Source organism: Portunus trituberculatus, chromosome 35, assembly GCF_017591435.1.
Source record: "Portunus trituberculatus isolate SZX2019 chromosome 35, ASM1759143v1, whole genome shotgun sequence".
Lineage (NCBI taxonomy): Eukaryota > Metazoa > Arthropoda > Malacostraca > Decapoda > Portunidae > Portunus > Portunus trituberculatus.
Window position 1 is genome coordinate 3,128,949 of NC_059289.1, and position 12,499 is coordinate 3,141,447.

A 12,499-nucleotide genomic window follows, 5' to 3' on the forward strand; every position below is an offset into this window, starting at 1 on the left:
AAGAAGTATCAGTGTGATACTGCCTTAAGCAGAAGGATTAGAGGTAAGGAAAAGGGTAAGAATGTTGGGCATATATCCCAAGATGATCAGAAATATGAGTAGGGTGTTGTTGCACCAGTTGCTCTAGGTCATGGAGTTACCCCCCTTCAGTTTTGCGATATGCGACAATCAACAGCATTAGAAGTGATATCTGGAGTGTCTTTCAGTATTTACAAGATGTGTGAAGGTGTGGTGAAGGTTCAGTAAATGTGGTGTGCATGTGTGTGTGATATGTCACCACCACCATCACCATTACTACTATTATTAGTACTATTACTACTACTACTACTACTACTGCTGCTTCTACTACTACTACTACTACTACTACTACTGAGAAGAGGAGCTGTGGTGGCGAGTGGACGTGTTGTGTGTGCGCTCCGTTTTTGGCTGTGGTTTTATAGTTAGCGAGTGGTGTTTGTGCTTGGTGTCTGTGTGTGGTGCTTTTGAGTGTTAGTGAAGTGAAAGTGTGTACTGCAAGTGTTAGATTAGAGTGAAATAGTGGTTAGAATCAGTGTTTGTGAGTTAAAAGTATTTTTGTAGAGCGAGGAGACTAGGCTTGTAACCGTCAAGTTGACCTTGAAAGAGGATTAGTTGACCTCACTTAGGCCCCCCACCACCGCGTTCCCCACCCTGCTGTCACCTAGTATTTTTATTTGTTTGTGAGTTAACATATTGTAAATTAGTATGGCGGTAGCTACTGAGGTATATCAGAGTGTGATTGAGTGCGTGAAAGAGAGTGTTGAGGTGGGATTGGGAGAGTTTGTTGTGTGTGAGATGTGTGGGCACGACAGGAAGGTCGTTGACTTTTCTGAGTGTATGGTGTGTAGGCTCAAGAGCGAGAATTTAGTTCTTTCTCTTGAGCACCGAGAATTGCGAGAGGAAATCAGAAAGCTAAGTGAGGGGAAAAGTGCGAACGAAGTTCTCATCTTTGAATTGAAGGAGGAGGTTAAGAGGCTTGGGGAGGCAGTGGAAAAAATTAGGCAGGAGATCAGTGTTAGGCCGAAGGTTGGACCTTCTGAGGGCGACAGGGTGGCTTGGCCCTCTGTCGGGAAGAGCAGAGTGGGGAAGAGGGAGCAGGCGAGCCAGACTGGGAAAGATAGTAGTCAGGATGGGCAGAGATGGCAGGTTGCGAGGGAAAGGAAAGTGGAGGCAGTTAGGGAGGATAGGACTAAACCTGTTGAGTGTGAAAATAGGTTCGGTTTGTTGGAGGGGAGGGGAGAGTGAGAGTGGAGTGAATGAAGTGGTTGTGGTGAGTGAAAGGAGAAAGAAGGGGTAGAGGAGAGGAGGAGGATGGTTGTGCCTAGCACACCTCAGGTGTGTGTGGTGGGTGACTCTCAGGTTAGGTATTTAGATAGCACTTTCTGTGGGAAAGACAGGGATAGGAGGACGAACGTGTGTATGCCTGGTGCAGGTGTGAAGGCAGTGAGTGAGGAGGTGCAGAAGAGGGTTGGGGGATGGAGAGGAGGGTGTAGTAGTTTTGCACGTAGGTGGGAACGATGTCAGAGCAGGTGGGTCGGAGGAGTTAGTGGCAAGATTTCGGGAAATGTTAGGCAAGATAAGGGAGAGTGGTAGGAGGTGTGTAGTGTCAGGAATCTTGCCTCGTGTGTATGTTAGCAGGAATGGTTGTCTAGAGCCATTGGTGTGAATGATCGGGTAAAAGGGATGTGTAAGGATGTGGGTGTCAGCTTTGTGGATGTATGGGATAGGTTCTATGGGCGAAGGGATTTGTATGCTAGGGATGGTGTGCATCTGAGTAGGAAGGGTGTGGATGTGCTGAGTGGATGTCTGGAGGGGAGTTGGGATGGAGTGTAGGGGGTGAGGTAGCAAATGCATTCCAGAAGAAAGATGCTAGACATAAATTAGATAGGATAAACAGAGATAGTGAAAAGATTAGGAAAGATTTCCAGGTGCAAATAGGAGAGAATAAGATTAGGATTCCAAATAAGGAGACAGCATCTAGGAAGGTAGCAGGACTTAAATGTTTTTATGTAAATGCCAGGAGTCTTAGGAACAAGAAGGACGAGTTATCTAGTTATATAGTTGAGGAGGACTTAGATGTTGTATGTGTCACAGAGGCATGGGTAAATGAGGAAAAGTTTAGGAAAATAGGAAAGAATATGAAGTAGATGGATACATTATGTATTTACACCAGAGAATTGGTAGGATAGGCGGAGGAGTAGTTATTTATGTAAAAAATCCTTCATTTCCAGTCAGGTTAATGGTATTAAGGTAGATAACAGAGTAGAGTCCTTATGGCTGGATGTTAGAGTAAACAAAAGTAAGGTTATTAGAGTAGGAGCTTTTATAGGCCACCTAACCAGTCAGCAGATGTAGACAACCTTATGGTAGATGAGATAAATAGGGGTGTACTAGTCAGACAATTATCTTAGGGATTTTAATCTTAAGTCAGTAAACTGGGAGAGGATGGTAGGAGATGCTAGTGAAAATAAGTTTATGGAAAGTTTTCAGGATAACTATTTAGTGCAGATGGTAGATAAACCTACTAGGGGGAGGAAGGTTTTAGACATAGTACTAACAAATATTGAGCATTGTTTAAAGGAAGTTGAGGTAGGAGAGACTTTAGCAAACAGTGACCATCATATAATTAGATTTATCATTAATTCCAGTAGGGATAATATAGTGAATAAGACTAGAGTCCCAAACTATCAGAAAGGCAATTATGGTAGGTTACGTCAGTTATTAGGAGAGGTAAACTGGGAAGATAGTTTTGGAAATAAAACTGCACAGGAGATGTGGGATATTTTTAAGGTTGTAGTAAAGGGTATAGTGATGCAGTGTATCCCTTACAAAGATATAAGGCAGAGAAACAGGAAGCCATTATGGTGGACTCATGAGATAGGTAGCCAGATCAGAGAGAAGAAGAGGGCATACAGAGAGTTGCAGAAAAGTGGGAAGATGTAGATTTGATTAGGTACAGACAGGTCAGAGATGATTTGAGTAAGGTTATAAAAAAGTAAAAGGCAGGCAGAGATAAAACTAGCTAGAGCTGGGAGTAAAGATCCCAAAAATTATATAGTTATTACAAGGTCAGTGATAAAAGAAATAAGGATAGGATTGGACCACTCAGAAAAGATGGTGTAGTAGTGGATCAAAATGAAGACATAGTAGAATTATTGAATGAACAATTTTCTTCAGTATTTACTAGGAAAGAATAGGAAATCCTGTTACAAACAGTGCGACGAGTAGTTTAAGAGCTTTAGAAAATATTGATATAAAACCGGGAATTATTAGGAAATTTATTCTTGAACTAGACGATAGGAAAGCTAGTGGTCCTGATGAGCTACATGCCAGAGTACTTAGGGAGGGTGTAGACAGTATTTCTGAAGCACTTAAGTTAATCTTTGAAAGATCACTTAGGTTTGCTGAGATACCTCAGGACTGGAAGTTAGCTAATGTTACTCCAATATTTAAAAAGGTAGGAAGGATGATGCGAATAATTATAGACCGATCAGTTTAACTAGTATAGTATGTAAGATACTAGAGAAAATCATTAAGGGTAGTATTTGGGAGCATTTAAATGAGAATAGATTAATTAGAGATACCCAACATGGCTTTAGATCAGGGAGGTCCTGTCTTACAAATTTGCTCGATATCTTAGAATATATTACCAAGGAGTTAGATGATGGAAATAGCATAGATGTTATATATCTAGATTTTAGCAAGGCGTTTGATAAGGTACCGCATAGGAGGCTAGTGTACAAATTGAGACTACATGGGATAGGGGGTAGGTTAGTTGATTGGATTAGTGAATGGCTTTCTGATAGGAAACAGAGAGTAGTATTAAATGGGGCAATGTCTGAGTGGAAGGAAGTGGTTAGTGGGGTACCCCAAGGATCAGTGCTAGGACCTCTTCTTTTCTTGGTGTACATTAACGATTTAGATATAGGAATTAGTAGCAAAGTATCAAAGTTTGCAGATGATACTAAGATAGCATGTGCAGTACAGGGTGAAAAGGACAATTACAGAATACAACGAGACCTGGACAGGCTGATAGCATGGGCAGACAGGTGGCAGATGGAGTTTAATTCTGAAAAGTGTCAGGTTATGCATTTAGGTAAAGACAACACAAACTTTAACTATGAGATGGAGGGATGTTGGCTAGAGGCAGTAGAGGAAGGAAAGGATTTAGGAGTAGTGATAGACAGGACTATGAAATTTTCAAAGCAATGTTTAGAAGCAAGAAATAGGGCAAATAGGATCCTGGGTTTTATAAATAGAAATGTTAGTTATAAAAGTAAGGAAGTGGTGCGTAGCTTATATAATTCCTATGTTAGGCCCCATTTAGAGTATTGCATACAGGCCTGGTCACCCCACTATAGGCAGGATATCAACATGTTAGAAGCAGTTCAGAGAAGAGCAACTAGGATGATACCAGCATTAAAGCGCCTGGAGTATAGAGATAGATTAAAGGAATTAAACATGTTTTCATTTGAGAGGAGATGTATAAGAGGGATATGATAGAGTTATTTAAAATGTTCTCAGATACAAACTACATAGATGTGAGATCTTTCTTTACCTTAGAGGAGGAAATAGGACTAGAAATCATGGCAGGAAGATTAGAAAGCAAGGCTGCAGGTTAGATATAAGAAAATATTTCTTTAGTCATAGGGTGGTAGACTTCTGGAATGCATTGCCAGAGACGGTTGTAAATAGCACTAGTTTGACAATGTTTAAAAACAGATTAGATAAGCACTTAAATTTATTAGATTTATAATTATGTATAGCACTGCATGATAGTTTTTATAAGAAATTTACTATAGTTAAACAAGACATGATCCCCATGTATGGGGACCACAAATTGTAGAGGATTTCGCTGCAGGACTTAGCCCTGTTAATGGGCCAAATATTTAGAATTAGTATATAATGTATTGTGTACTTGTAAGTGTATCTTTAAGTACTGATGACGAGGTCGCTGTGCGACTGATACAGGATAACCTAGATGGGCCCTGGTGGCCCTTTGTTATCCTATTATTTATGTTATGTTATATGTTATGTTACTACTACTACTACTACTGCTGCTGCTGCTGCTGCTGCTGTTCTCCACATAATTCGCTGCATGACTAACTACCATGTGCACAACGAAAGAGAGTTTAGAAATGTGAGTCACCCCACTCACTGACAGCTGTGGTGAAAGGAATAAAAAGCTAGGAAAGGAGTTATATGTAGTGTTTTGGGACTTAGAAAAGGTGTATGATAGGGTACACAGGAAGAACTTGTTGACATTACTAGCACACATAGGAATGGACTGGAAGATAATGCAAGTGATGAGGAAGCTGTACGAGGAGAATGAAGTCAGGTTTACAATAAGAGATATCAGTACAGGCTGGATGAAGAACAACATTGGAGTATGTCAGGGATGTGTGATCTCTCCAAACCTATTCAATATTTACATAGAGTTGATAGCGAGGATTAGGATATCAGGGAGGGGAGTCAAAGTAGAGGATAGAAAACTAAGCTGCCTAGCCCATGCCGATGACATAGTGCTGACGGCAGACATTAATGAGGAGATGGAGGAGTTATTACAAGTAGCTATATAGCATTCATGGGAGTGTGTGGAATGTCAGGTATAGTGCTAGAAAATGGAAGATGACAGAGTTCAGTAACCATGTGGAGGGACAGTGGGTACTAGGGAATAATGTCTTAGAGGTGGTAGATAGGTACACTTACCTAGGGGTGGAATAGGAGAAAAAGGGATGAGAATAAGTGAAGAGAAGGCTAGGAAAATGACAGGTCAGTTTACATATATATATAAAGTAACCAGAAGCTTGTGAAAGGGGATGGCAGTGCCGTATTGCTCGTATGGGTCTGAAATTATCTATTGTCGGGAGGGAGATCTAGGTAAGATAGTAGGGAGATGGATCTTGGGGTCCTTTGCAGTACTGCTTTAGAAGCTATCAATGGAGAGATGGGCCGAAGCATCTTTAGGGAGAGAGTGGTCAAAGGTAAGATAAACTTCTTAAAGAAGATGGAAGGACTGGATGAGGATAGATGGGTGAAGCATCTCTCTCTCTCTCTCTTATTTAGAATGATGTGTGATTTCATGTCATTGGACATTGGAAAAAAAACATCAATCACTGAAATTTTACTTCCCTAGCTGTTTATTTCTTACCACGTAATAAACAAGAAAAACCAATCTTTTTGCTATAGTTTCTCCCGGAAACGGCCTGCTATATTTCTTTCAATATTGTAGCTATTACGTATTAACACCATTAATAATAGGTCTACATGACATTGTTAGAAAACTATAATTTGGTTTACATATGTTAGATCATCAGTTCTTTCTTAGTTTTCTTCTAGTGATGACAAAGAAAAGTGCCAATTTCCCATTGCTCAACACAGGAGAGCTTTGGGTGCAAGTTGCGATCGAAAGCTCGATTTACCCACCACCTCATAAGCTCTGCCTACTGGCTTCACATTTTTAGTACAGCGAGATAGGCGCAAACCGTCTTCTTCAATCTAACCTCCTTGTTAAATGAAGAAAATTTCCTTGAAAGAGGAAACACTGTATGGTTGCCTGCTTGATAATAAAAGTCGGTAAAGATTACGACAATGCATTTTCATCCATTTCTTCTTATAATATGATAGCTTGAGGTTTTTATGAATTATTCTGAGTTATCATACTGGTTCATTTGTTAATTTACATCAACCAAATAGCAAAAGGTTATCAAAATAATAAGGTATTGGGCTTTTAGTATCACAAGGCCACAAATGCAGAATAAGGTAAGTTACCCCCTTAATTCGAGCCATTTTCTGTGGAGTTCTTGGCCCACGTGTTCGATGTAAACAAACTCACGGCCAGCTGGTCTCCTCTTCGTCCTTCATCGTAATACTTCAATGTAATAACTAAGGCCTATTTCACTATAAAGGAGGTACCGAGACACCTTCAAACTATCAGGTGAGCTGTAGCTGAGTAAGCTAATACGCAAGGGCATCAGATTTATGTAATATGAGTTTTTGATTGTTTCACCTTCGTTGTCGGTAAATTGTTGTGATTATATCAGTCATATGGTTTAAGAGATCGAGGTGGTGGTTAAGGAGGATAAAGTGAGTGTGTGCGGGAAGTCATGTGTTAATGTGTCAGTAAAGGCTCTATTGGGAAATATTAGCAGAGTTAAATATGGGTTTCCCAGTTTTTTGTGTGATCATAAAGGAAAAAGTTATGGAATTGCAGGTATATATTACAGGGAAAATATATTGTGGTCTGTGTTATTATTCATATTTCTTGAATGACGCAATAATACCATGCCTAATGGAGGATTTGAGTGGCCTCTGAATTCCTTAGTAGTACATATTAGACCTTACTAGATCTCCCACTTTGTATTCCATTTTTACCTATTTTAACGGTAGATTTATAGCTACACCAATAGCTCACTTCCAGATGGAAATATTTTTTTGGCACTGTCCCTCCAGCTTGCCTCGTTTCCCGGCTTCTCCTTCGCAGCTCTTTTGAATTCATGTCACATGACATAGGAATGAAAATATGATTACCAAAACTAACCTAACCCTGATCTAACTTAACCACACTATTGGATGAAGGGGTTCTGAGGAAGACGTATCAGCGGTGCATGTTGCCTCAAATAGGTTAGGTTTGAGTTTTGAGTTAGGGTTGGGTTAGGTTAGATTAAAGTTAGGTTTAGGTAGTTTTCCATGGAGGAAGACATGTTTTGCAAAAATGTTTCTTTAGCATCACGAGCTGTAACTACAGTATCTGCATTTTTTAGTTTTTGGGATAAAATAGTCCCCATGCACCTCCAAATGCTCTGATTATCTTCTGTTTACATAGTTTATGGCAATTAGGGCACTCCACCGCACTGGGGAGAACACCGTGTTCCCTCAAGAAATCTGCACTTTTCTTAAAAAAAAAAAAAAAAAAAAAAAAAAGATGAATACCATGGAAATAATTCATGCTACACCCAACACACACACACAATGACATCTTCCTAATGCTCAATATTTCAAATTGAGCCGCTTTTCTTTCCACATATTGAAATAGAACACTAGTATGATTGACCGAATTAATTCTATATATTTTTCTTATTGGCTATTGGTTTCATGTTCAAACAAAAGAACCAATCACCATGATTATATCTTGCACTTGCACAAATAATGTGACTTGCACACACATGAACGAACACATCTAACTGGCATTCCTCAGTGCCTGCCTGTCCATCCCACGTGTGGGTGCTTTGCCTTCGTTGACATAGCAGTGAGTTAATTCTTTCAAAAAGTTAATAATCAGCAATTTGTGATAGGTATGTATGGATTCAAATTACTCAGAATAAGAAGCTGTATAAGATGAAAATGGTAACAAAAGCCATGTTGCTGTTGGTGTAACTCTATAATAATACCATTTTAACATTTCTACTTCTGTATTATTCAGTGATATGATGCTGTGTGCTATCAACACAGGCTATCCTAACCTAACCTAACACACATTTAGTATACAAATTTATTCCTCAGTCACAATGGAGTCTGCTAAGTCAAACAACAACAAGCTGCCCTCCAACCTGCCACAGCTGCAGAACCTGATCAAGCGTGACCCAGCATCCTACAGGGAGGAGTTTGAACGGCAGCACTCAGTCTATCAGGCGCTGTGTCATCTTTGAGCAGAATCCCACTGTATACAATAATGATCTGCACCAGGTTGTTACATTCTTGTCTCAGGTGAGTTACTGATGTTGGCAACACACTTACATTGACTTGTGGATCTATGGAAAGTCACATCAGCAGGAAGCTTTAAAGATTAGATGAGTTTATTCATATATTGACTTAAAAATCTATTGCTAGTAATCAGTTGATTGGGAGCTTTTTAAAGATTAGATAACTTAATTTATTTTGAATGGTGGGCATAGGTATTCTTAATGGGGACGACCTGTGATCTAGTTGCTTCCTACAGCTTCCCTTGTTGTTATTGATATATTATGGTACTTCCTACTTGTTGCTAAGAGTGACTTATAAAGATGGAATGAAAAGGATTTATGACATCTTTGTAGTACTTCAGTTATACAAATGGCTTCGACTATTAATTTTAAGAGATTCATGCCTGATGTATGGGTGGCTTACTCTCTTTATCATTGATACAGGTGGCCCAGTGTTACCCAGATAAGCTGTGTGGGTTCCCTCAGGAACTGTCTGTGTTACTCAAGCGACACAGCACAGTCCTCCACCATGAGATGCGTATGTCCTTTGTCAAGGCTCTCATGCTGCTGAGGAACAAAAACCTGCTCTCCCCAACTGATCTACACATGCTCTTCTTCCAACTCCTTCAGTGTCAGGTGATTCCTTTCCACTCATTGATAGGTTTATCACATCCACCCGGATACTTTGTCTATGTAGACTGAGGTTAAAAATAAGTAACTTAGGAAAATATTTCTGAATGTGCAACAAATGCATATCTTCCTTGTTTAATCTTGGACTATAATAGATTTTATGGTTTCGAAGTCCACCATTAACTTCTAAACCAGGTAGTAAAAATGGAGTTAGTGAGGAGTGGTTTAGCATCTCTATCCCCAGTATCTTATCTTCCTTTCAGAACAAAAACCTGTGCTGTGAAATTGAGTCATATTAGGAGTACTTCAGCATATCTTTTTTCTGTAACTAATCTGAGCACGTCTTCAAGTTCAAAGAGAAAAGCTGTGCAGTAATATTGAATCATGTTAGGCATACTTCAACATCTCTTTTCCCTGTAACTAATCTAAGCAAACTTTCTGCTTCACAGGACAAAAACTTGCGCAAGTTTCTGAAGCAGCACATTGTGACTGACATCAAGAACATCAACGCTCGGAGCAAGAATGCAAAGCTGAACAAGGAGCTGCAAAATTTCATGCATGAGATGCTTTCCTCCAAACATGCAGTGGCTGCCAAGACTTCCCTGGATGTGATGATTGAGCTGTACCATAAGAAGGTGTGGAATGATGCCAAGACAGTCAACACCATCGTCACTGCTTGCTTCTCCAAGGTGACCAAGATCATGGTGACAACCCTTAAGTTCTTCATTGGCCGGGATGAGGAGGAAGGTGGTGAGGAGAGTGACAGCAACAGTGACTCTGATGAGGAGGAGAAGAAGAGTGTGAAGGCAACCATGATGGCAATGCGTGTGAACAAGAAGACCAGAAAGAAGCAGAAGAAGATTGACAAAGCTAAGGCAGCAGTCAAGAAGTCCCAGAAGGATAAGAAGACTAAGGAGAATTTTGATTTCTCAGCACTGCACTTGATACACGACCCACAGAGCTTGGCGGAACGACTCTACCACCGCCTGGAAAAGATGAATGAGCGTTTTGAAGTCAAGCTGATGACCATGAACTTCATATCCAGGTTGATTGGCATTCATCAACTCTACCTCCCCAATTTTTATCCTCTGGTGAATCGGTTCCTCTTTCCACACCAGCGGGAAGTCACCAAGGTCATGGTCTTTGCTGCTCAAGCTGCACATGCACAAGTGCCCCCCGATGACCTCAGCCCAGTACTAAGAACACTGGCGGACAACTTTGTGACGGAACGCTATTCCAGTGAGGTGATGGCCATGGGACTTAATGCCATCAGGGAGTTATGTGCCAGGAACCCATACTGCATGTCTGGTGATCTCCTGCAGGACCTGACACAATACAAGACCCACAAAGACAAGGGAGTGATGATGGCTGCACGCTCGCTCATTGCTCTCTTCAGGGACAAGAATCCAGAATTGCTTTTCAAGAAGGACCGAGGTGCCCCGACAGAACTGGGAGCAGAAAAGCGACAGGAGAACTTTGGTGAAAACCGTGCCGTTGATTACATACCTGGGGCAGAAATTCTGGCCTTCAAGACAGATGGGGATGAGGGATTGGGAACCAGCGATGAAGAGAGTGATGACAACTGGGTCGACATGGATGATGACAGTGACGATGACGAAAGTAAACCCGACACCAAGGAAAAGAAACAAGGCAAAGATGGAGATGGTGAGGAAGATGATGACAAAGATGATGAAGAGGGGAAAGAAAAAGTATTCACTGCCAAGGAAGCTCTCCAGGAAGTCATGAAACTTACAGCAGAGGAGCGTGCACAGAAAGCGGCCGACATTGCCTGCTCGAGATTCCTCACCGATGAAGACTTTGCACGAATCGCAGCAACACAAGCAGCAAAACGGGTTGAGAAATTCACCAAGAACAGCAAAAAGAAACGGGGAAAGAAAAGGAAAGCTCCAGATGATGCAGAGATCAGCAGGTCAGGGGAACTGGTTCCTCTGAAGAACATAGAGATGATCTACAAGAAGCGGAAGCATGACAAGGACACAAGGATGGAAAGTGTGGCCTCGGGCAGGGAAGGACGGGAAAAGTACGGCATGAAAAAGGGCCGTATGAACCCTAATGCTTCCACCACTAACAGGGAGAAGGTCAAGGGCAAGAGCTTCATGATGCTCAAACATAAAGTGGCAGGCAAACAAAAACAATCCTTCAGGACCAAACAAATGAAACTACGGAATTCACTACTGAAGCAAAAGAAGTTTCGTTAGGTAAAGCTTATATTGTTTTAAATTATATTACACATCCTTTTTTCTTTCTTTTTTTGTGATCACAACTGTGTTTTGTGAAATTAAAATACTGTTGAAAAGTGTGACCTGTTTTGTTTATTGGCAGAGTTTCAATACAGTTAGACTAGTAATAAAAAGCAAAGTAATGATCTGTGATGTTCTTAATGTTACCAAGACTCGTGATTCACCATGGCAGGACAGAGAGAGAGAGAGAGAGAGAGAGAGAGAGAGAGAGAGAGAGAGAGAGAGAGAGAGAGAGAGAGAGAGAGAGAGAGAGAGAGAGAGAGAGATGAGCCACAGCAGGTTTCAACCAATTTGTGAACATTGACCATCCACTAAACACACAGTCAGGCAGAAAGTGTCACCAACCATGCACATCACCACCACTCAATCTTGCCTCACCTCAGTAAGACACCACATAAGACTACAGTTTCAGCCAATACTTCTATACGATTCTCACGGTCTACATCACACTTCTAACATCCATTTTACCCTATCGGAAATTAGTAATAACTTCAGCACAAGCCTTCAAATGTGCTGTGTTCAGCGAGTTTTCTCTAAGTCCAGCAAGCTGCAGCGAGCCACGGAGCTCCATCACACTCGGAAATGAGCAGTACACTGACTTGCATTTGTTTATAGCTGGGGTTTGTGGGTAACTGCTGAATAGGATTCTTATTGTGTCTATAGTTCTTTTGTCCAATGACGTGCCACCACCTCTTAACACCACAAGCTGCGCCAATGGGAATTTGCTATATGTATTCATAGGCGGGGCACAGCTGGGCAGACAGGTGCACAAAGACATCTGTGTGTGCAGTTTAGCCATGGCCACCAGTGACACTAGTTGTAAAGGTTGTGAATTTGATTACTGGGAAATCATCGCTCCTGCGATGCAAGTCAGTGTACAATCGAGAAGAGGACCAGCCAGGACCTTCA

The 12,499-nt window shown here is 41.1% G+C and overlaps 1 protein-coding gene across 1 annotated transcript; it reads left to right on the plus strand.

The window, feature by feature from the left end:
* The first annotated feature begins 6,823 nt into the window (after positions 1–6,823).
* Positions 6,824–11,715, plus strand: LOC123513092 (protein SDA1 homolog). The gene is given in 5 exon segments (XM_045269944.1): positions 6,824–6,955; positions 8,521–8,650; positions 8,652–8,724; positions 9,144–9,335; positions 9,779–11,715. Coding segments are annotated over 4 exon segments (2,160 nt in total). The 5' UTR covers positions 6,824–6,955; positions 8,521–8,525; the 3' UTR covers positions 11,549–11,715.
* Positions 11,716–12,499: the final 784 nt, after the last annotated feature.